General features: G+C 34.3%; 12 protein-coding genes and 3 pseudogenes across 15 annotated transcripts, besides 1 other annotated feature; 10 read left to right on the top strand and 5 right to left on the bottom strand.

The window, feature by feature from the left end:
• Positions 1-193: 193 nt before the first annotated feature.
• On the top strand, positions 194-2,683 carry TVAGG3_0069340 (EF-Hand calcium-binding domain-containing protein 6-related family; the record flags this gene model as incomplete). The annotated part of the gene is made up of 1 exon (XM_001324317.1): positions 194-2,374. The coding sequence occupies one exon, from the start codon at positions 194-196 to the stop codon at positions 2,372-2,374; it is 2,181 nt and encodes a 726-aa protein (XP_001324352.1).
• A 7-nt stretch (positions 2,684-2,690) lies between these two features.
• Positions 2,691-3,509, top strand: TVAGG3_0069330 (phage tail repeat-like family; the record flags this gene model as incomplete). The annotated part of the gene is made up of 1 exon (XM_051221644.1): positions 2,691-3,509. The coding sequence occupies one exon, from the start codon at positions 2,691-2,693 to the stop codon at positions 3,507-3,509; it is 819 nt and encodes a 272-aa protein (XP_051106630.1).
• Positions 3,510-3,648: 139 nt separating this feature from the next.
• TVAGG3_0069320 (uncharacterized protein) lies at positions 3,649-3,930 on the top strand (the record flags this gene model as incomplete). Its single annotated transcript, XM_001324318.1, has 1 exon — positions 3,649-3,930. The coding sequence occupies one exon, from the start codon at positions 3,649-3,651 to the stop codon at positions 3,928-3,930; it is 282 nt and encodes a 93-aa protein (XP_001324353.1).
• Positions 3,931-4,029: 99 nt separating this feature from the next.
• TVAGG3_0069310 (serine threonine-protein phosphatase family) lies at positions 4,030-4,272 on the top strand (the record flags this gene model as incomplete). The annotated part of the gene is made up of 1 exon (XM_001324319.1): positions 4,030-4,272. One exon carries the CDS (start codon positions 4,030-4,032, stop codon positions 4,270-4,272), a length of 243 nt encoding a protein of 80 aa, XP_001324354.1.
• A 72-nt stretch (positions 4,273-4,344) lies between these two features.
• Positions 4,345-5,125, bottom strand: TVAGG3_0069300 (uncharacterized protein; the record flags this gene model as incomplete). The annotated part of the gene is made up of 1 exon (XM_051221643.1): positions 4,345-5,125. A coding segment is annotated over one exon (781 nt), but the record flags the coding sequence as incomplete, so codon positions are not given.
• Positions 5,126-5,575: 450 nt separating this feature from the next.
• Positions 5,576-22,614: part of a mobile genetic element that runs on past the window's edge.
• On the top strand, positions 8,195-8,350 carry TVAGG3_0069290 (uncharacterized protein; the record flags this gene model as incomplete). The annotated part of the gene is made up of 1 exon (XM_051221642.1): positions 8,195-8,350. The coding sequence occupies one exon, from the start codon at positions 8,195-8,197 to the stop codon at positions 8,348-8,350; it is 156 nt and encodes a 51-aa protein (XP_051106628.1).
• TVAGG3_0069280 (uncharacterized protein) lies at positions 11,370-12,020 on the top strand (the record flags this gene model as incomplete). Its single annotated transcript, XM_051221641.1, has 1 exon — positions 11,370-12,020. The coding sequence occupies one exon, from the start codon at positions 11,370-11,372 to the stop codon at positions 12,018-12,020; it is 651 nt and encodes a 216-aa protein (XP_051106627.1).
• On the top strand, positions 12,962-13,876 carry TVAGG3_0069270 (organellar and viral DNA polymerase type B; the record flags this gene model as incomplete). Its single annotated transcript, XM_051221640.1, has 1 exon — positions 12,962-13,876. One exon carries the CDS (start codon positions 12,962-12,964, stop codon positions 13,874-13,876), a length of 915 nt encoding a protein of 304 aa, XP_051106626.1.
• TVAGG3_0069260 (KilA, N-terminal/APSES-type HTH, DNA-binding family) lies at positions 14,840-15,646 on the top strand (the record flags this gene model as incomplete). Its single annotated transcript, XM_051221639.1, has 1 exon — positions 14,840-15,646. One exon carries the CDS (start codon positions 14,840-14,842, stop codon positions 15,644-15,646), a length of 807 nt encoding a protein of 268 aa, XP_051106625.1.
• On the top strand, positions 15,679-16,116 carry TVAGG3_0069250 (uncharacterized protein; the record flags this gene model as incomplete). Its single annotated transcript, XM_051221638.1, has 1 exon — positions 15,679-16,116. The coding sequence occupies one exon, from the start codon at positions 15,679-15,681 to the stop codon at positions 16,114-16,116; it is 438 nt and encodes a 145-aa protein (XP_051106624.1).
• Positions 16,136-17,011, bottom strand: TVAGG3_0069240 (protein of unknown function, DUF4106 family; the record flags this gene model as incomplete). The annotated part of the gene is made up of 1 exon (XM_051221637.1): positions 16,136-17,011. The coding sequence occupies one exon, from the start codon at positions 17,009-17,011 to the stop codon at positions 16,136-16,138; it is 876 nt and encodes a 291-aa protein (XP_051106623.1).
• On the top strand, positions 17,048-17,502 carry TVAGG3_0069230 (uncharacterized protein; the record flags this gene model as incomplete). The annotated part of the gene is made up of 1 exon (XM_051221636.1): positions 17,048-17,502. A coding segment is annotated over one exon (455 nt), but the record flags the coding sequence as incomplete, so codon positions are not given.
• On the bottom strand, positions 17,974-19,198 carry TVAGG3_0069220 (annotated as a pseudogene). The gene has a single exon. A coding segment is annotated over exon 1 (1,225 nt).
• TVAGG3_0069210 lies at positions 19,230-20,022 on the bottom strand (annotated as a pseudogene). The gene has a single exon. A coding segment is annotated over exon 1 (793 nt).
• TVAGG3_0069200 lies at positions 20,269-20,803 on the bottom strand (annotated as a pseudogene). Its single transcript has one exon. A coding segment is annotated over exon 1 (535 nt).

The raw sequence follows: 22,614 nt of genomic DNA, 5'->3' as shown, positions 1-22,614 counted from the left end.
AATTATGGAATTTAACAATGAGTTAATATATTGACATGATTTGAACTTAATATATTAATTGGTACCAATTAAATAAAATTGCGCTTCATTAGATTTCGTATTTGTTACCAATTATACTACTTGAATATATTCATCACATTTTCTGTCCATGTAAGCAATTTTATTTTAAACGAACGTTTATATCAAAAATAAAATGAATTCGACACTCATAGCTCGTATCAAGGATCATTGCAGAACAAGAGGCTTCTACATACAAGATGAACTTAATCCATACAATAGGAAACAAAATGGTGTAGCTTCTCTCATTGGATTTCGAAGATTTTTCTCAAACATCCAATTTCAAATCACAGAACAACAATTTAATATGCTTTGCACCGAATATGCCGTTCCAAATGGAATTGATGTTGTAAAATTCTACAATGACGTAGAAAATTCAAATTCCATTAAAGATTTGCAACATACAGATACATTGAGCGTAATCCCCGAATTAAAGAAACTTAAAAATCATCTTGCAGGAATGAGGACCACTCTTCGAGATCTTTTGAGTAATTTCGACCCGAATTTCAAAGGATACGTTTCCCCTGACAGCTTTTACAGGCAACTCGGCTTCGGCAACGATATCAAAAAGATCGTTCATAAATACATGAATGAATCAACTGGAGGCGTTTCTTATCTCTTAATTCAAAAAGATATCGATAATATTGACACCATATTTAAGCCCGAGAAACCTGATTTAAAGGAGATAGCTGCAAACATTGACAGAGCTCGCTTCGACATTGCATATGCACTTTCTCAGTTTGATCGTTCAAGATGTGGAAGAATTGCATCTGATCAATTCGTTTCATTAATACACGACTTTTGCCATGACATATCTCCAATTGTTTCGTTCTATACTGACTGCGATGGCTATATCAATGTAAGAGACTTTTTGAACGATTTAATGTCAGTAACTAAACAAATTCAAACAACTCAACTTACAAGCAACTCTATCAAGACCAAGCAGCCAGTTTCGAACCCAGAAGAAACAATAGATTACTTGAAACAGCAATTATATCTCCGACACATTCATCCAAAATTTTATTTTGGCGAAAGGTCAAATGAAAAATATTTACCAATGCCTCTTTTCTGCCACATTATCTCCCAAATGAAAATTTTTATCAATCAATCTGATATTCTTCCACTTGCAGAACATTTCAATACTCCTAATGGTGTTGATCTCCAATCTTTCTTACAGCGCTTTGATATGCCTCAAAAAGGTGCTCCAACAGCTCGAATTTCTGACTTGCGCGATTATCTTCTCAAAACTCACCAACGATTTTCATATTTAGCAGCCAGAAGCGATAGACAGAAAGAAGGCTTCATTGATGGAGCCACGCTTCGTACTTTGTTGACGAGATTACAATTCTATTTCACAAGAGAAGACATTTCCGCGTATATTGTTGCTTTTCCCGCTGCCAATAAGAACTATTTAGATTGGAAAGCATTTTCTGCAGCAGTAGATCCCCCAGAAATCGAAACTCCGACTCCACATTATTATGACAGTGCAGAACCAATCAAACCTCGCACAGAGAGGGCCAAGGCTGAACTTAAAGATGAAGTTCTTCCTATCCTCCAGAAGATAAATACAGCAGCAAGGAGATTATGCGTTTCTATCGAAGATGAATTTACAAGTAATGATAGTTTGAAGACAGGACAAGTTTCTGTAAAATCATTTTACGAAATAATTTCTTTTGCTGAACTTTCGAGCCAAGAACTTCAAATTTTAATTCGAAATTATCCAGAAGTGAATTACGTTGATCTTTGCAAACACCTTAAGTCTGAAAAAGCTCAACCACTTCTTTCTAGTTCTGCAATAATAACAAGTGGAAACAATGCGAAAATTTACGAAATGTTATCACAATTGAAGTCAAACCTCCAATATAACGCAATAAATATCGGAGATATCATCACACCAAACATGAATGTCGAACGTGCTACTAATTTACTCATGAAATTCAGTAAAGATTCTCCAGCAATTTTAAACAGTTTCAGAGACAAAAGGAGACCAGAAATTGTCGATTTATTTGAACTTCAGAGAGCATTGGATATGACTAAAGCCGCAAAAGCAAAAATTTTGAAGTGCAATTTAACAACATTGAACACTGAACTTTGTGCAATGAGACAAAAGGCACAAGCAAGAAGAAGAAAGCTTGATTCAATATTCCAGGGATGCGAACGATCGATTTCTGTCGATGAATTCATTAAAAGATTAAATTCTTTCTCTATTTCTCTCGGAAATAGAGAATTGGAAATTATAAAGGCAAAATATGAATTGGATGGAGGAATTGATTGGATGTCTCTCTGCAAAGATGCTGAAAATTCTCACGCCCACTAATTTTGTTATTTCTTTTTTTTTCTTATACGATATAAAAAAAAAAAAAAAAAAAAAAAGGTAGTGGGGCTTCCAGGGGCTGCGCCCCTTCTAGCCCTGAAGATGATTAGTATAAATGAAGTTTATATTCGGAGGGCTTCCAGGCGCGTTGCGCCCTCTAGCCCATAAGAAATTTTGCCCAAGACCCAAGAGGAGGACCGAACCCCAGCCGACCAGCCGTTAACTTTTTTGTTTCACTTTTCACAAATTATATATGTTTTCATGCTTTGTCACTTTTCTGTCACTTTTCAGGTAAAAACATTTTTATTATTATATATAAATGAATTTTACAAAACCACCGTTACCGTTCTTTGGAAATAAGAGTAGATGTAAAGATATTATATTGAGAGAACTTAAGAAACTACCGAATGGTCTAACATTTGTAGATTTGTTCGGTGGAAGTTTCTATATATCCCATTTGTGCCATACCGTATTCCCAGACTCAAAGATTATATGCAATGACTTCGGCAACTATATGGACCGTCTCAAACATATTCCAGACACAAACAATATATTGAAAGAGTTAAAAGAAAAGATTCAGATAGGTAAGATGGAACGTATACCATTAGATAAGAAAAATATTGTGAGAGAGGTTTTGAAAAAAGCAGAATATATTGACTGGGATAGTATATCTGCTAGACTATTATATAGTGGTTCTATAAGAGTTCATGACATTGAAACACTTATGTCAAAAGTTTTATATCTTAACTATACAAATGTTTTCAAAGAGGACATAGAAAAATATATTGAGGGTATAGAGTTTGTGAGATGTCATTGGACAGAGTTGTATGAAAAATATAAAGACAAGGAAAATGTTTTCTTTATAGTGGACCCGCCGTTCTATAACACATGGGATTTTCAATACCAAGTAGACTGGACTTTGAGAGACTCTTTAGAAACTTTAGACGTTATACATAACCATCCATGCTTTTACTTTACATCCGATAAAAGTGGTTTGGAAACCGTTATGAGATGGTTAGAGGACATACATGACTATGAGTTTATATATGACAAGATAGAATATGAGAGAGGTCCTATAAACTGGAGAAAGTGTCACAATAAAGAAATTTTATTAGTAAGTAAATGTGGTTTGAAATAGGACTACTTGTTTTAGGTTTTTTCCATTGTGTCATTTATTTATTTGACGTGGCAGAAAAGTACAGAGAATATGAAGATGAACCAATGCCTGCAAATGTTCAGTATATGTACTCGTAAGAGATATTTTTATCTAATATTAAATGGACGCACAGAACTTAGCGAATGCACAGCAACCTGGACAACCAAACCCAGAGAATATTCCAAATGAAGTTAGAATACAAACTGCAATGGCAAACTATGGTCAAGTGCCAACAGATGTACAAATGCAAACTGCCATGTCAAATGACGCTGCGTTAGGTTTGCCACCATGGTATGCAAATATGAGATGGAAAGAGTTTTATACAAACCCTGAAGTGGGATATAAACAACTTTATGCAGATGACGCGAACACAGGAGTTGACCCAGAATATGTTTTCTACTAGAGGAGAAACAGAATGTATGAGCTGCAGTTAAAGAATGCTATGGAACTCAACAGGAAACGTAAGAGACTAGGCGGCCATTAGATTTTTACATATAGTAAAATGGGTTTCTTCAGTAGTATTGGAAACTTCTTCAGAAGAGTTGGAAGAGGTATATGGAATGGAATAAAAACCGTAGGAAGAGGAATTTGGAACGGAGTCAAAAATATTGGTAAAAGAGTAGGTCAGTTCGTTGGTATTATACCTAAAGACCCTGAACCAGAAGAACAAGCTCCTGTTATACAACAGCCTGAACCTGCACCACAGTCTAGTTGGCAACCAAATCCAACACCTCAACCGTATTAAAAAATTATATTTTTACCGTTCGATAGTAGTTGTATATGAAACTAAGTTCTAAGTAAAACACATGGTATAATGGAATTATTCTTTTTCTTCCATCTGTAGTAAACCATACTTGAAAGTCTGAAATACTTCCACTTGGTGGTTCGTATAACTTTGTAGGTTTTTCGTAAAAGTCATTTGCCAAGCATAAGAAAGAGTTTTGGGCGCCAGAAAATGAAGCATGAACAATAATAGCATCTTGGTCGAAAATATTTTCATATGTTCCATTAGGGTTTTCGACTTCATAAAAGTCCGGGTGTACTGGATATTCTGCAGGCTGATTTAACATCCTCAAAAATCTATACCATGCCAAGTTGTTATATTTTGTAGAAATATAAACGTTTTCTCCAAGGTCTTCTATTCTATTGATTTTAACAGTTGCATTTTTCCTGTCATATATAATATCGAGATGGTACTCTCCTTCGTCAATGTTATACTGGTTTGCATATTCGAGATAGATATCGTTTATTTTTTCTTGAAAAGCTTGAAGAGTTGTTTCTAAGTTTACAAGCAAACTAACTTGTAAAAGTTTTCCCTGTTCAAATTTCTCATACATACGTTTTTCTTTGTTATAGTATCGAACTTCAAAACCGACCGTAAATGGGAAACCATGTATGGCTTCTGAAATGAACTTCATTCTACGAAAGCCAATAGCTTTTGTGACGGATGGGTCTCTTAGCCATCTCAATGGGTAGTCAAAACGATAGCCTTCATGCTTTACGGTCTCTGTCTCAAACTTTTGACCGACATTAGTAAAAAGTTCATCTAATGGTTTAGTTGTAGCAACTCTTGAATTTTCTTTTTCTATTGAAAGCATATTTTATCTAGAATAAAAATGTCAAATGAAACAGCGTCTATGAGAGAAATACAACACAACCGACAACTCATTATGCAAGCTCTAAATAAGAACACAACAAACTTTTCAAACTATTCTAAGATATCTGAGTCATTGAAAGAAGGAAACTTAAAACTGACATTAAACCCAATGACAGATGAGTTTCTGTTTCAAGACAATAAGAACCATACTGTCTGTATAAATCCAACAAAAGGAACCTTAAACGAGAAGCCTATAAATGAACTTCTTTTGAAAGCAGATGTTGACAACAAAGCTGACAAAGAATATGTAGACGATGCAATAGCAAAAGAAGAAGAAAGAGCTAACAATGCTTATGCAACAAAAGAACATACTCATCCTGAACTAGCAGACAAAACATATGTTGACAATAAAATGTCAAATGAAGTGACAAGAGCTGAAAACGAATATTCTAAAAAGACTCATATACATTATATTAACCAAATACCAAGTCTTAAGGAAACATTAGAGACAAAAGCAGATAAGACTCATACACATACCATTGCAAATATTACAAACTTACAAGAAACCTTAAACAGGAAAAGTGCCGTTGGACATACACATACATCTTCTGAAATAACAGACTTAAACGTTAGCCTTGAAAATAAAGCAGATAAAACATATGTCAATGAAATATACCAAAGTTTGATAGGAACAAAAAATATTGAAACTATTGTTGGTGACTTTTCTGTCAATGAAGAAAATAAATATTTTAGATGGCGTTGTACAGTCCTTAGAAATGGTAACACGGTATAAACTCATTCCGAAAAATAACAATGAAATGTATGTAAGCTATAAAAAGAATGATGGTACACAAGTTAAAGTTCCATTAGAACAACAACTGTACTTAAACTTATATGGAGACGAACAAAAGAAATATTTAAGAGTTTATGAAATGACAGATATGACATTGCCTGACCCAGCTCCAGCACCATATTATTATGACTATGGAGATGACGTCAGAACACCACATGTAGATGAACAAAAGCTAACATTATATTTAGATTATTTATAGATATAAAAGATATAATGCAATAGAAAAAACGAGAATAGTATACTATTATGAAGATGACAGAAATAAATATTATAGTCAAGATTTACCACCCTGAAAACATAAGATTATATTATAAAAAATATTCTAAACAAACCAGAAGAAACCTGAAATAGTTGCACTATATTTTAAGTTCAAAAGAGACAATCCTATAATATCTCATATGTTTGATTTAATGAACCCAGTAGGTTCTATTTATACATCTATGGAAGCAAGAGGTCCTCAAGTAATGTTTGGTGTTGGTGCATGGGAACAAATAGTCGACAGGTTTTTGTATTGTGCAAACTCTTCAAAGGAAACAGGTGGAAGTAAAACGATTTCAGGTGAAAATTTACCTGCACACAGTCACTACATAGATTTAAGTACATCTCAAGCAGGTTGGCATAAGCATAGATATTGGATTGGTCAGGAATGACAAAAGGTAAAGGATATGATTGTTAAAGACGACGTTAAGTTTGCTATAAATTGTTACTGGGATGACACGCAGGGAGAAGGAAACCATACACATTTCGTTTCAGGATATACGCAAACAACGGGACAAAGTAAAGACTACATGCCACCTTACATGACAGTTTACGCATGGTATAGAATTGCTTAGTCGTCATTTTCAACTTCTTTAGCATATTCGTCAGGAGTTGTCTTATATTTGTTAGGAACGTCTTTGAAAGTATACCACCTTGAACTTTGACAAGTTTGAAACGAGGTCTGGCAATAGTAGTTTTATCTTCTGCTTGCAGTGTGTACATTTTGCCATGTTTGCTAAAACTTCATAATATTCTCTTGTATACTTTCTTCTATTTTACGAACACGAATGTGAGTACCTGTCGAGTTCCCATTGTTGTCATAGTCAATAGTATTTTCATATGGGTCGCGTTTAGGTATTTCTATTTTTACTTTGTCACCTTTCTGAAGTTTGAAGCTCGGCATTCTTTCTTGTTTGTCTCTTTGACTAAATTATTAAATATATAGTCTTTCTCTAAGTCAGGGTTGTTTTTCATTTCTTCGGGGGAGTGGTTTCCCAAACCTTTTTGTTTACGGTTATTGTAAATATTTAAAACTTGTCTCATCTTTGCCTGGAGAAGTGTCTATACTTGTCGTCATATGACATTTCATTTGCTTCACCACCTTGTGGTTGGTTTAAGTCTCTTAACTTTTTATACAACCGTCAATGACACCAAGAGCAGAATGGTTTTGGTCGACAATGAAATATTGGTTTACATTTTTTGAACGCAGATAGTTTTTTACATCATCTGATTTGAAAGAACTTTCACAGTCAGATGTCAGTTTTGTTGGATGGTATTTGTCAACGAATATTGTCAAAGCAGTTTTCACATCTAAAATATTTTTGGACCATAATGGTATGGCTTCACAGTATCTTGTGTTTTGACCGACAAATATTAGCCAGTATGGAGGTCCATCTTCTCTATACCTCGGAATGTTTTCCAAGATATCCATAAACCAAGCATTTGGTGTTGAACTAAAGATTTTTATCATGAGTGCTTTCTTTGTCGCTTTAGAAACATAGGGGTCCTTGTTTGGATTCGTCATTTTTACCCTATAAGAAATGGGTTTATTTGGCGCATTAGCAGGAGTTGCATCCAGATTTTTACCCGCAGTGGGAACAATAGCCAGAGGTGCATTTGGAATTGGAAGGAAGATTTTGAGTACATTAGGTATACTGAAAGAGAAAGCACAACCTATTATACAAACTGTACAGAAAGGTTGGATGTAGCACGAGATGCAACAAATCTTATTCCAAATCCTGAAACAAGAGGAAAAGTTCAAGGATGGATGGACAATGTAGGAAGACAAGCAGGAAACTATTATAACAAAGCAAATGACTACTATAACCAAGCAGGACACTATATGGACCAAGGAAAGATTCTTTAACAGAGGATATAACCATGCACAACAATGGGTAAACAATAACCAACCTCAACCGCCTCAAACGTGGGGAATGTAAAATTTTTTACTGAGATGAAATGAACAATACAGCATTGAGACAAATGGGTTCAAGATGGATTTGTCGACTTCCAGCAGTTACACCACCACGTGTTTGTCAAGTTCTTCCTATACCTCAGGAAGTTTTAGACCGACTTAAAAAACAACAACAACCAGTTGAAAACAAACCAAACTAAAATTTTTTACTGAGATGAAATGACCGAAGAAGTTGAAACGGTAGATTTGACACCACAAACAAAAAGTTCAGAACCATTGTCAAAACCTGTCAAAGAACTTACAGATGAAGAGAAAAATTCAATAATAGAAAGTGCCAGGTCTGGAAATACAAACCCTAACTACAAAGTCACTTTTCATAGAAATGGAACGGCTAGTATCTCAAAAAAGAAACAGACTCTCACAAAATAAAATATTGAAGTCTGAAGGAGCTTTCGAGACAACAGATGGAAAAGTTTACTTCACTGACCAACAGTTCATTATAGAACATCTCATTGACTTAGAGTCGAAATATTCTAAACTTTACAACAAAACACAAAAAGTTGAAAGGAAAACAAAAACAAATGGCATATGATATTTATGAAGATGTTAACGACACAACTGTTCCTGCAAGTGAGTAAAGTCAGAGGAACCGAAAAGTGACGAAAAAACCGATAGAAGAAGAAAAACCAAAAACTGAATAAACCAAAACCAAAGTTTAGTTTGGAAACTAAACCAAGTCAACCTTCATTAGCTGGTATGGGTTGGCGTCAAAGACTTATGGCAGTAGGCAGTTATGTTAAGTAAAGAAAAAATATTTTTTTTTTTATAAAAATGCCCCCATATAGAATGGATAGAAAATCTGCTAGAATAAAAGCAGAGTTGCAAGGATATGGTTGGAGAGTTTCGAGAAGTTTAAATATAGGAAGGGAAGACCCATAAAAGTCTATGACAAATTGTCTGGTCTTCGCTACGAAATGGATTTGGAAACAGCACGTGCCAATTATCCAAACAGACTAGAGAGGTTAGAAGAAGAACGTCTTATGAACATGCCTTTCGATGTTAGTGAACCTCAAGTTGAAGGACACGACGGCTTTGCCAGATTCTACTGGAAACATGACGAACAATTGCATCCTTTGAAGGAAAAAAGGTAGTGCAGAGGATGGTCCATGCTCCCATGGAAAGAACAAGATATGCATATGAAAAGTATCGTGAAGTTAGAAGTCAAATTACATCTGGTCGAACCTTTACAGTAAACTTTGACGAAGGAAAGAACAAAGAAGGCTTCATGGGAGTACTTGCTGCAATTCAGACGGAAATAAGAAAGGACACAATCTCAGATTGACCATAACAGATTTGGATGGTCACATTTACTATGCACATGGCAATGAACAAACAGCCGCAAAACTTCTTGACGCTTTCAAGACTACAAAGAGAGAACAAATGGTTGACTCCGACTCAGACATTTTGAATGCAATTGAAGGATTGCAAGTGTCAAGTTCGAATGGTACCAACCTAACCCTCAAGCAGTCAGACAACATGCTGGATACTTCCCGTTCATAAATAAGTCTGACATTGACTTGACAAGGTATGGAATTTACAATTCAATTGAAACAATTGTCAATGAACCTTGCATTCTTACATGTCTCAGGAACTCTGGTCTTGTTACAGAAGAGAAGATGAAGTATCTTGAGTCATGTGTGAAGACAAGTACATTCTCAGAGGTCAATTGGCAAAAATTGCACCGTTGGCAAATGTCAATATCCGAGTCAACATACCTACAGCTAAAGGTTCTTCACATGACGACTATGTTGTTGAGTTCAATTTACCATGGTTGAAGATTGTAATTGTCCACAACCACTTCATGTTGAACGAAAGTCTTACAAACCCATTGTTCGGAAAAGGCAAGTGCAACATTGTCAGAGCTGTAAACATTCTTTTCGAGAAAGGTTTGTTGGAACCAATTCCAGATGACAAGCTGACAGAAACTTTTGTACCAAAAGACGAAACAAACTTTTCATTGTTAGCAAGACCAAAAGTTGTTCCAGACAAAGTTCTAGTACAAAGAAGTACACAATTCCACAAGGGGTTGGTATGTTCGGATACCAACCTGAACCAGAAGAACTTCCAATGAGGTTGCAAGAACTTCAAGATGCTATAAACAAACTTCCATTGAGACATCCAATTGACGTCAAATTGTATTGGAGAGCATCTGAGTTAGGTCAGAGGTTTTTATGAAACAGGTTGCTTCGACGATGTTTATGAGATAACAGGAGAAGTTTCTCAGAAGATAAGAGACTCACTTGAATTTCCACAAACTGGACCAATTGCGACAAGTTCGACTCAAACGAAAGATATACTATGTCGACCTTAACGCTGCATACATGAGGTTTGTCCAATATATTCCGACTGGAATTCCAAACGAAGATGGTGAGTTCCCGGAAGGAACTATACAGTTGGAAAAGTCATACAACAACTGTATGATATTAGGAAAGCTTCAAACCCCAAACTTGCAATGACACTCAAATTGCTTATGAATTCGACATGGGGAATTCCATTAAGAAACCTCAAGAGATGAAGTGAGAAGGTCGACAACTTTGTTGAAAGGTTTTCTCCTTTTGTTTTGAAGTACGAATTCACTCAAGGTCAAAGTGGCTTAGTAACCACATTAAAACCTATTGTCGAACATTGGTCTTACCCTCAGTTCGCAAAGGCAGTCCTTGACAACTACAACAAATTCTTCTCCGAAGTCAAATCCAAAGTGAAGGTTTACTATGAGAGACAACAGACACATGACGAACGAAGAAGGGTACAACAAACTCATTGAAATGGGAATGGTCGGTGAAAAGATGGGCTGTTTTAAGCTAGATAAGGTATTTTCCGAAGTTCATGTAATATCGAAAAGGAAATATTGGGGCATACTTGAAGACGGCACAGAAATAAAACATTGCATGAAGTAAAAATTGCATGAAGTAAAACGTTTTTAAAACAATATATTTTTACATATATTAAATGCTTCAGGTTGAAAAACAAAGAACAAAAGTAGCAGATACAAAACCGTTAGACTATATCTTTACAAATGCTGGTAGGAATATTTCAGATGAAGAAATTTCATCCCGAGCTTACAGGTTTGACTATCCAATTCGTTGGCTTCAAAGTCCTTCAGATGCAAAGGCAATAGGATTTAGAAGAGTTTTGTTTTCAAATAGAACTAACGCATTTATGTTCGCAGTATATTTTCATGGGCAGTATAAAGGTTCTGATGGTCTAATAGACAAATTTGACGAAATGAAAATCTTTACAATTCGTTCAGACGAAGGTCTTGAGAAAACTCTAAATGACTTTCAAACTCAAATGAACAAATATTATTGGGAATTTCAAAAAAAATACGACTCTTTACTAAATGGAACATACTATCTGAAACTAGAATATGACAAGATGAACTCCACCGTTTCATTTCAAAAGATTGAAGTTAACCCTCCAAGAGATACAGAGTTTTTATATTGGGGAGTAGACAAACGTTCTTGGGCACAATTTCTTCGGTTACTAAACCAGAACGAACCATTACCACCAGATGGTCCATTTAAATTTATACTTCCACCAGCAGATTTGACAGTTTATAGAAACGTGTTTGACCCTCAAAATGTTATGTGTCATGCAAGTTTCAGTTCAAGCAACAATAGTTTTCTATGTATTGGTAAGGACTTTTATGACTTTGCTTCTAAATTCTACGAACCACCTAGTAACAGTTTCTCTGACTTTCAAGTTTGGTTCACAACAAACGGTGTGCAACATATAATACCATTGTACTATGACTTTTATCTCGAATTGTCTTTCATATACAACTACGGAAAAGTGCTGAAAAAGTATTGAAAAATAATGTTTAGGGTAGAAGGTTAGATCTAACCTCTTTTCTAACCTCATTTCTACCCTCTTGAATTTTCATGAAATTTACACCAAAAATAATGTTTAGGGTAGAAGGTTAGATCTAACCTCTTTTCTAACCTCATTTCTGAACAAAAACTCTTGAATTTTGTATAAAAAGCAACCGCCGGAATACAGACGGTTGTTATATTCTTCACAAAATGCTTGTTTTGAGGTCGAGCCACTTTTGGCTCCACCGTATTCTTTCAACCAAAACTCATGAAATTTACACCAAAAATAATGTTTAGGGTAGAAGGTTAGATCTAACCTCTTTTCTAACCTCATTTCTAACCTCTCGAAAATCATGAATTCAGCAAAAATAATGTTTAGGGTAGAAGGTTAGATCTAACCTCTTTTCTAACCTCATTTCTAACCTCTTGAATTTTCATGAAATTTACACCAAAAATAATGTTTAGGGTAGAAGGTTAGATCTAACCTCTTTTCTAACCTCATTTCTAACCTCTTGAATTTTCATGAAATTTACACCAAAAATAATGTTTAGGGTAGAAGGTTAGATCTAACCTCTTTTCTAACCTCATTTCTAACCTCTTGAATTTTCATGAAATTTACACCAAAAATAATGTTTAGGGTAGAAGGTTAGATCTAACCTCTTTTCTAACCTCATTTCTAACCTCTTGAATTTTCATGAAATTTACACCAAAAATAATGTTTAGGGTAGATGGTTAGATCTAACCTCTTTTCTAACCTCATTTCTACCCTCTTGAATTTTCATGAAATTTACACCAAAAAATATAATTTAGGGTAGATGGTTAGATCTAACCTCTTTTCTAACCTCTTTTCTAACCTCTTGAAAATCATGAAATTTACACCAAAATAAAAAATAAAGTTAGTTTTTTTAAAAAAATATTTTTTATTTTTATTGTAAGAACATGTTAGCAACAACAGCACCAAACTCGTTAGTTATGAATCCAACTTCAATGTTAGTAGAAATGAAAAGCTTCATTCCTTCTTCATATACTTTCGAAACAGAAATCCAGAAGATAAAGCAAGAACTTCTCCAAGGAGATTTAGACTGTAGTGCGAAAGATGAAACAAATGAACAGTATCTTTATGAAATGCAGGATATTATTGACCATCTACCTAAACTACCTGAAATCCAACAACAAAAACTCACTATTCCTGAATTCGACGAAATTGAAGTGAAACCAACTGACTCAGTAGAAATTAAGAAGTTCATACGAAAGGTAAATTATGAGTTTCTTGGATTTCATTGCAACCATAAGGTTATGGACAAAGATTGCGATATGGTATATAAGAATGTTTCTGACATATATAAATCTGGGGAGTTTAAAACCTACGACAACTTTGTTTCATTAGTTGCAGAATGTGTATGGCAGATAAGAGATAAAGATAGAAGAGGTAAGGTATGGAACAAACAGATAAAACCAACTGCTTTTGAGTTAAAGAAAACCATTGACGCTTTAGTTGTTCTAGCAGGTAAGGTTTCAGAATATAACGCAAAAATGAACCCACAATGTTCTAAATGTAAAGCAGCAATTAGGAAATATAACTACTCCGTCAAAGAGATAGAACGTATGAGAAACGACTATGCAGACTTAAAGAAAGAAGCAGAAAAGCCAGCAGAAGATAAAATGGACATGTTAGAATTTCTGAACAAAAACTATCCAACTGCAGACGATTTCCTTTTATCTGACGTCAAGAAGAAGTATAAAGAAACCTTCGGCATAGTTAAAACATTCGATGTACTAAAAGAAGAAATAGAAGCTACGAAATTGTTTAGAGTCTCACGAATTCATAACGTTTACCATGTAAAACGTTTATAAAATAACTGGGGTAGAAAAGAGGTTAGAAAACAGGTTAGATCTAACCTTCTACCCTAAAATATATTTTTGCTGAATTCAGCAACAAAATTCTGAGTAAAATAATTTTTAGGGCATGTGTCAAACCGTTGAGTTTTCACAAAATTTAAAAAATAACGTTTACCATGTAAAACGCTTATAAAATAACTGGGGTAGAAAAGAGGGTAGAAAAGAGGGTAGAAATGAGGTTAGATCTAACCTTCTACCCTAAAATATATTTTTACTGAATTCAGCACAAAATTCTTCGATGTTAGAAAAGAGGTTAGAAAACAGGTTAGATCTAACCTTCTACCCTAAAATATATTTTTTGGTGTAAATTTCATGAAAATTCAAGAGGGTAGAAAACAGGTTAGAAAACAGGTTAGATCTAACCTTCTACCCTAAAATATATTTTTATTGAATTCAGCAACAAAATTCTGAGTAAAATAATTTTTAGGGCATGTGTCAAACCGTTGAGTTTTCACAAAATTTAAAAAATAACGTTTACCATGTAAAACGCTTATAAATAATGAGGGTAGAAAAGAGGTTAGAAAAGAGGTTAGATCTAACCTTCTACCCTAAACATTATTTTTATTGAATTCAACATAAAATAACTGGGGTAGAAAAGAGGTTAGAAATGAGGTTAGATCTAACCATCTACCCTAAACATTATTTTTGCTGAATTCAACACAAAATTCACGAGGGTAGAAAAGAGGTTAGAAAACAGGTTAGATCTAACCTTCTACCCTAAAATATATTTTTATTGAATTCAGCAACAAAATTCTGAGTAAAATGGCATATGCTTGCTTCCCTCGGAAAAACCGAGAGAAGAGATTCCGTATGAAAATCATGAAAAAAACTCATGAAAATCGTGAATTTCCTTAAGATAGAAAAAATAAAGTTAGTTTTATTTTTATTTATTTTTTTATTTTGTATGTAAAGACAGATATGTCAACAACAGAGAACACAACAACAGTTATAGTCCATGAAGCTATAAATGAAGAATATGAGTGGGTTCAGTTTAACAAACAATTGCGTCTAATTCGTTCGGTCAAAGACGATATGTACCAAATGCAAAGTATTTTGAATGCTCTTCGTTCTACAAAGCAAGCATATCATTGGTTTGAAAACCAACAGACAAAAGAACTTTTAGAAGAATTTCCTCATATGCTTGCTTCCCTCGGAAAACCGAGAGAAGAGATTCCGTACGAAAATCGTGAAAAATTGCCAAACGGTTTGAGAGGATATTATGTACATAGACTTTTAGTAAATGCTGTTGCAATGTGGGCTTCACCTCGTTATGCTTGGAATATTTACAGACTTCTTGACGAAATTCATAGACAAGAACGTGAAGAGCTAGAGAACAAGCTTGAAGCAAAAGACAAAAGCATTCAGAAAAGAATACCACGTTCGGTACCAAAAGGTAAGGAAAAGAACTATAAGTATATGATTTATACTGAAGAGATGGAAAATGAAGAAGATAAAGATATGGTTATGTTGCATTTAGTCAGAAGAAACAACAAAAGCTTTTACGACCTTGCTAAGATTTACAAATCTGACAGAAATTGGTTCTATCGCGAAAACTTACCGATTTCAATGACTCCGAATGAAGATGTGAAACAAATAGTTCAAGATACGTTACCTCAAACACACTATGATATTAAAGGTTGTACAATTCTTACCTTCAAAGAAGATTTGCCATTGTTAAAGGAAAAAATAACAGAGTATTTTGACAACTTCAAACAAGTAGAGTAAATTGCACTCTTTATTTTTACGCTTGACTTCAGATGGCTCAGGTAGCTCAATTAGGTAAATTGCCTCGTCAAATCCTTCTGGCATTCCGAGTCCTTCCATCAGACAGGAAGAACTCTTCCTTCCAACAGGAAAAAAATTTTCCATCAGACAGGAAAATATTTTCCATCAGACAGGAAAAAATTTTCCATCAGACAGGAAAAAATTTTCCATCAGACAGGAAAAAATTTTCCATCAGACAGGAAAAAATTTTCCAGTTGTCCGTCCGTAAACCATTCAAATTTTCGAAAATTGAGAACTTTTTGGTCGAACTTCAGGAAAAATTTTTCCTTCCGACAGGAAAAAGTTCTTCCTTCCGACAGGAAAAGTTTTTCCCGACAACTGGAAGAACTCTTCCATCCGACGTACCACCAACCGAGTCCATTCCCAAGCCAGAAGAACCGACAGCCCCAGCACCACAACAGACTTACTAAGACTAAACACTTAGATTTTTCAAGCTTGACTTTTTACAATTTGAACTTTGTTCGCGTAGATATGAATTCTGAAAGAAGTATGAGGGTCTTGTATGACTTTATACTTCTCCCATAGTTCATGTCTGTCAAACTTACCTGCCATGGACTCTTTCATAAGTTCCATGAAATCGTCTTCGGACAATCCGGGGAAAAGTATTATGTCAGTAAGTATTCTTTTAACATCCTTACTTAAACTCTTTGCTGTCTGTACACAAATGACAACTGAGATGTTAAAGTGTCTGAGCTTCTTAAGAATTCGACACATATCTTGTTCTCTGTTCTTAAGCAAAGGATGAGAGGCGAAATCATCTAAAATAAGAAGACATCTATGAGGGTAAGTCTTCCAATCGTAAGATTGCAATTTCTTCGAAATGTATTCTATCTCTTTCTGTTTGTTTCTGAAGTGTTTCTTCTCTAATATTCTCTGCATTTCCTCATTTGGGTCTTTAAACTTCGAATTTATATACTCATTTATAGCATTATACTTCAAAACTCTTCTTTGGTACTTCTTTATCCAATCCAACAACTCAGAGTCTTTTATACATACTAACTTAGACTTCTTTATAATATCTTTGAACGAATTGACGGTTTGGTCAAATTGACCAGAAGTCGAACAAATAACAACTAACTCATAGAATGGGTTCTTCTCATCTAGTTCTTGTTGTTGTGCAGCCATTTTAAGATAAGTGAAAGTCTTACCCGACCCAGGTGGTGCAATTAGACCTGTTATACCATTCTGAGCAAATAAGAACTTGTCATGTATAGGCTTTATCTGAGCATTTTCTAACTTCCTCTTGTTCTTGTTTAAAACATTCTCAAATTTTTTGTCAATGTCAGCAAACTTTTTTTCTAACATATTTTTAGGAAAATTAAAATTTTTATCTTTTAGAAAATGTCTAGCGATTTCGCTATCTATATTCGAGACAAACTTTTTGACAGCAAAACATCTGTAGACCATAAAATTTTACATAGTGTAAACAAGAAAGGTGAATTTGTTCTAAAGTTCTGTTTCTGGGAATATGACAAGAACCATAAAACATTACAAAGAGCAGTCTTAAAATTTGTCAATGACAGACTTGTTGACAGAGATGACGCCGATTGGAAAGATGAAGTCCAACAAAAGTTCTTAGAATGCAAAGAAGACACATGCGCTGTTCTTGAAGATGAAATAGAAAACAGAATAGAAGAGCTATTAAAGGACAAAGAACTTTTACATAAATATGGTTGCGCCAAATTTGACATAACTCCACCAGAAAGAAGAAGAAAGAAAAGAAAAGAAAGAAAAGAAAAAAGTAGAAGAGAAAAAGAACCTGAACCATTCCAGAGAAGAAGAAATTTGACATGTAAAAATAAAATTTTATTTTTAGAACATTTCTGGGTCAATGTCAATGTTCTCTTCCTCTTTAGGAGCAAACACCGGCTTAGACTCTAAAATCTTTTTACCCAATTTACCTTGAACTTTACAACTTTAGACTCATAATATTCATAGTCGTCTGTCTTTCTTTGGTTCATAAGTATAACAAGTTTGTATGCTTTGCCTTCTTTAAGGTTTTGAGAACCTTCTGTCAAAACTTTCTTTGACTGTTAACAAACCTTCTATGTCTAAGTCTTCAAATTTCGCACCATTTTTAGTCACAATAGCAAACTTAACTGGTTCGATGTTCCAAACTTTGCTGATGAAGACTTTTCAAAATGGTAGAAGTAAACATTCAAATAAGCGAATGGTCTAGTTCTTCTTTAAGTTCTGACATGTACTTGTTTACTGAATATATTTCGTCATCTTTTCTATCGGATAAAAAAATATTTTTTTTATAAAATTTACTCAGAAAAATTTTTTTGTATATACCCATTCTGACATCTAAAAGACTTTTACATTTGCCAAGAATGTTCGTTTAGAAGCTGTCATATAACCATACTCTTGACAATATTGTTTATACGAATCGTACAATGACCTTTCATCTAATGACACAAAGTCAGTTTCATCTACGAACAGTTCATATACACTCTTGTTTGCTTCTAACAATGTTTGTCTCTCTTCGGTATGTGGAATTTGTCTTGGATTGAAGTTAGAAATATCTAATGTCATGAAATATGAGAACAAGTGGTTGTAAAAGTCAGATGTCAAAGTTTCTGCTAAGTCGTCAAAATATTCTGTATCTTGCATATGAGAATCTGACGTTCTGACAACTACATATCTTCTGTCAGAACTTTCTAACTTCATCGGAACGGCATTGTTTGAAACCATAATGAAATTTGCAACATTTTCACAAACTCTTTGGTCTTTATACTTTCTTTCAACAACTCCAACTTTGTCTGTTATAAGACTCTTCAAAGCATCTGAGTTCAAAACTTTTGTTGTATCTATACTTTGAAGTTCATTGCAACTATAATTTCATATTCTCTATTGAAGAGTTAAATTTACCGCAGATGTTTTCTAAGTTTGTCATATTAGGGTTCGAATAACCTTCTAACAGTTTGCACAAAATATCTGTAAAGAAAGTATTCTTACTGTTCCTTGTTTTCCAATTATGATGAGAGCAGTTTCATTTTTAGCACTTGGATGTTGTAAGATGTTTGCAAAACCAACATAAGATATACTCATAAACCTTTTCGTTTCCATTGCATATAATTTCTTTGACATGGTCTAACCAAGCTTCTATAATATTTTCTTTCCATTCTACTTGTTCGTATTTATATCCAGTGAAGATAGAATAGAAGTTTGGAGAAGGTGTATAGAACTTTATACTCGAACTGAAAAATCTTCTAACTTTGACAATAAGATATCCCAAGCATCTAACATCTCATGCCAACTTGTACAACTTTTATTTTCTTAAGTTTCTGTCTACATTCTTGTTCAACACTATTGTTGCTCTTGGTTTGTTAAATACAACATCCATTCTTTTCATGACATAACATTCTGGGCAGAGTCAACATAAATGACTAAACGTTTCAAATTCTCGACTGCTTTGTTATAGTCTCTAAATGGACACATATTTCTGAATGCTTGGAAGTCATAAAAATCTGAAACATCTATTCTGTACATTTTTATAAAAAATAAAAAAAATATTATTTTTTTATTCTTGACTTTGTTGTTCCATTTGTTGCATTTGTTGTTCTTGAGCTATTTGTTGTTGAAGTTGTTCTTGTAATACAATACTTTCACCAGTTGCATCTTCCAATTCGAAACTTTCTGCCGTCATTGACAAATACATAGGACATAAAAGTTTTACAGGAACAAAGTTTGCGTCAACTAATGTCAACTTATACTTGCCAAAGTGTTTGAGTTCACTAAGGTGAAAATTCTGCATTCGAATGAACAATAGGCAAACCAGCAGAGAAAGTATTGTTTATACGCATAAGTATCTTTTGGTCATAGTAGTTTCTGTCGACATTCGAATAGCACTTTGAACCTAAGTTTGAAACAATATATAAAATAGGTGTACTTAAAGTCAATGGAATAGACAAACCTTGTATGACACCTTTTCCTGTTATAGGAAACTGTTGGTAGTAAAACCCAGATATAAGTTTTGTATTATAGCTCATATCGTTTATAGTAAACTCAGTCGGACATCCAAACATAATGAAACTGCTCTAGTTGCAGCACATGTTACATCCGTCCTTAAAGTATTAAATAAGTCAACAAAACCTGTTGGTGGTATATCTGAGTAAGTATCTTCAAAGGTATTTTTTACCATTCACAACAAAAAATCTTCTGGTGTCAAAAAGAGCAAAACAGGCTTTAGTCGTCATTGTGTTTAAGGTTAGTTTACAATATCGTCCTTGAGGACTTTGTAAGTTTGTTGTTATAGAATTATATGACTCAGGGTTTTTAGTCGTAATAGTATAAACCACTATGTCTTCTGCCATTTTTATATATTTAAAAGTTTTCTGAAAGTGGAGAAGAACTTCATCTAAACTTTCACATGGCGTTTCTTGAAGTTCTTCTGTCTAAGAAGTTCAAATATTTTGTAAAGACATAGAACTTTCCTTTGTCTACACGAACAAACAAAACAGGGTCTTTCATATCGTTCAAAAGTGTGTAAAGTCTTTACATGAAATAAAGTCTATATTATTTTTCTTCAAACATCTTTCAAGAAGTTTTGACATTTTTACTTAGCAAATAAACTTTAATGAAATGTTGTGGTCGTCAATATTTTTATGACGTCTGGGAAACTATATTTTAAGTTCAACGTTTCACCTCCTTTCATAACGTATATCTTGTCAATGACATTATATGAAACACCACAGCAACTAATGTCGGGTTCTATTTTTTGATGTTTATATCGTCTGCCTCTGTCAAAAGTTTCAATAGTTCTTTCAAAACTTCATGAGGTGCAATGACATATGAGTTCACTTTTACAGGGTTGTGTTCGACCAAGTTTAACATTATACTTAAAGCTTGACAAATCTTCTCCTGAGTTTGAAGTTTGTCTTTAAGTTGTTGGTAGTCGTTTCGAATATCTGCAACAGAACTTAAGTCTCTGCTAACTTCAGGATATGTTGGTTGTTCTTTTACAGGAACTATTGTTATACCATCTTCGTCTTCGTATGGTTTCCCCACTTCAACATCTCTGTCTTTGACATTGACAATAACACTTTGACTGTTTGTTTGAGTTGGTGAATTTAACTTCACATCTGCCACCGCCATTAAACCTTTTGAAACACTTACGCTTCTATTTTTCGGAAATGACATTTTACTTAGAATAAAAAGATGGACGTATTTGAGTATCTCTTCGAATTGAAGCAAAACAAAGTTTACACACACAAACAATACAAGTTCATTGACAGAATAGTTCTTTACACAAACAATGGAAAATGTTATAGAATAGTAGTCTTTGCTGAACCAAAATATTTTCATAAAGCAAAGAAAGTTGGTATAACTGAAATGGTGAAAGTTCTTGACGTTGACAAAATATAACAACAAAACTGACGATATTTCTAAAGGTAAGTTTATAATACAATACTATGTCAAAACTGGCGTACTGTCAATATTTGACGGAGAGAAGTCAGTTCAAGAACAACTTACTGACCTGCTGCCAAAATCTGCTCGATGGAAGCTGTCGTTATGCCAATCTGAGGAGCCCCAGCAGGTTTCATCGAACGAATCTTCAAAAGAGCATCTTCCGTGAAAAGTGCTATTGGTTTTGTAAACTTCTTTGCTTTCAATTCATCTGGACCGTCTCTGTCACCAGTATATTGTATTTGTACATTACCAACAGTTTGAAATACCACCCATAAAGTCTTCTGAGTCAGCAAATGGAATGCCAAGCCAAAAGTTTTGAACGGTCTCCATTTGTATATTGAGTTTTTTGACCTCCTGTATGAGTCCATACTTTCACATATGGCATAATAGAACTTTGCATTTCAGGGCTTAATGGTTGTTTGAAGTTGTTGTTAAAGTTCATAGCATCTAATGTCAAGTTGTATGACCTCATATCCTCAACTGTAGAATATTCTTCTCTTGGATAATATTTGCCATCTAGTTTATATGATATTTAATACCAGGGTTGTAGAAACAAGAATAGTCATTTATAGTTCGTCTGAACAGTACAAACATAGTATCTGCATGTTTCATTGCAGTTGTTAAAGCAATATCTGTTCTTGCACCTGTGGTCAGCACTTTGGTTCCAACTTCACCTGCAAAGTCTTTGACAGATATTTGTGTATAGGGAACATAAGTGGAACTGCAATATATTTGGCACTAAAGCATTTGAAATTGGGTCCAACATATAGACTGCAAGTCTGCTTTCTATTCTCTTGCATTCAAACTTTTCGCATGTGAACTTAACTGGTCCCAAGCAGTTCCAGCAGCATTGAATAATAGTTTACTTCAGTGTTGAAGTTTGAGAAACCAAAGTCTAAGTCAACTTTGTCTTTGCAAAATTCGGCGAATGACGTTTGATTGCTCCCTTTACGTCTGTAAGAGTGAATGGGTCTTGTGTTGGTGCAATGACTAAGTTATTTTGCTTGGAGTAAGTTCGATAGAAATTTTTCCTGCCCAGTTTGGCAAGTATCTTAAAAACCTGAAGATGAGGAAAGATGACAAAGGAACTCTAAGTTTCAGTTTACTTTAGTGGCAGCGGTTCCATCTGAACCAGAAAGGTTAACATAAACTCCTGGAACGTTAGGGTCAAGTCTTCTTATTTTCTCAATAGTTGCATACTGGTCTGTTTGTTCTCTAGCTTGTGGTTGTACTGAGTTTCTCAAAGCGAACCATTCATAGTTTGCCCATGTTACCGTTTGAACTAAGTCAGAGTTAGAATATATCTTATATCCCATGAAAACTTCTGGAGCATATTGGTATCCGACATAGAAAATTCCATTGCAACCTTTCTTGTAGACAACTTGGCAGAAGGTTTTATTTCAATGTCTTGTTCCACGTATAAGAATGAGTTGTCAATAGAAATAATGTGAAACTGTCGCAAGCAATATCTACTGTTTGTTGAAGAACCTTCTCCA

The sequence above is a fragment of the Trichomonas vaginalis genome, chromosome IV (assembly GCF_026262505.1).
Source record: "Trichomonas vaginalis G3 chromosome IV, whole genome shotgun sequence".
NCBI classification, from domain to species: domain Eukaryota; phylum Parabasalia; order Trichomonadida; family Trichomonadidae; genus Trichomonas; species Trichomonas vaginalis.
The sequence above is the reverse complement of the archived record's forward strand: the minus strand, read 5'-3'. Positions and strand labels throughout refer to the sequence as shown.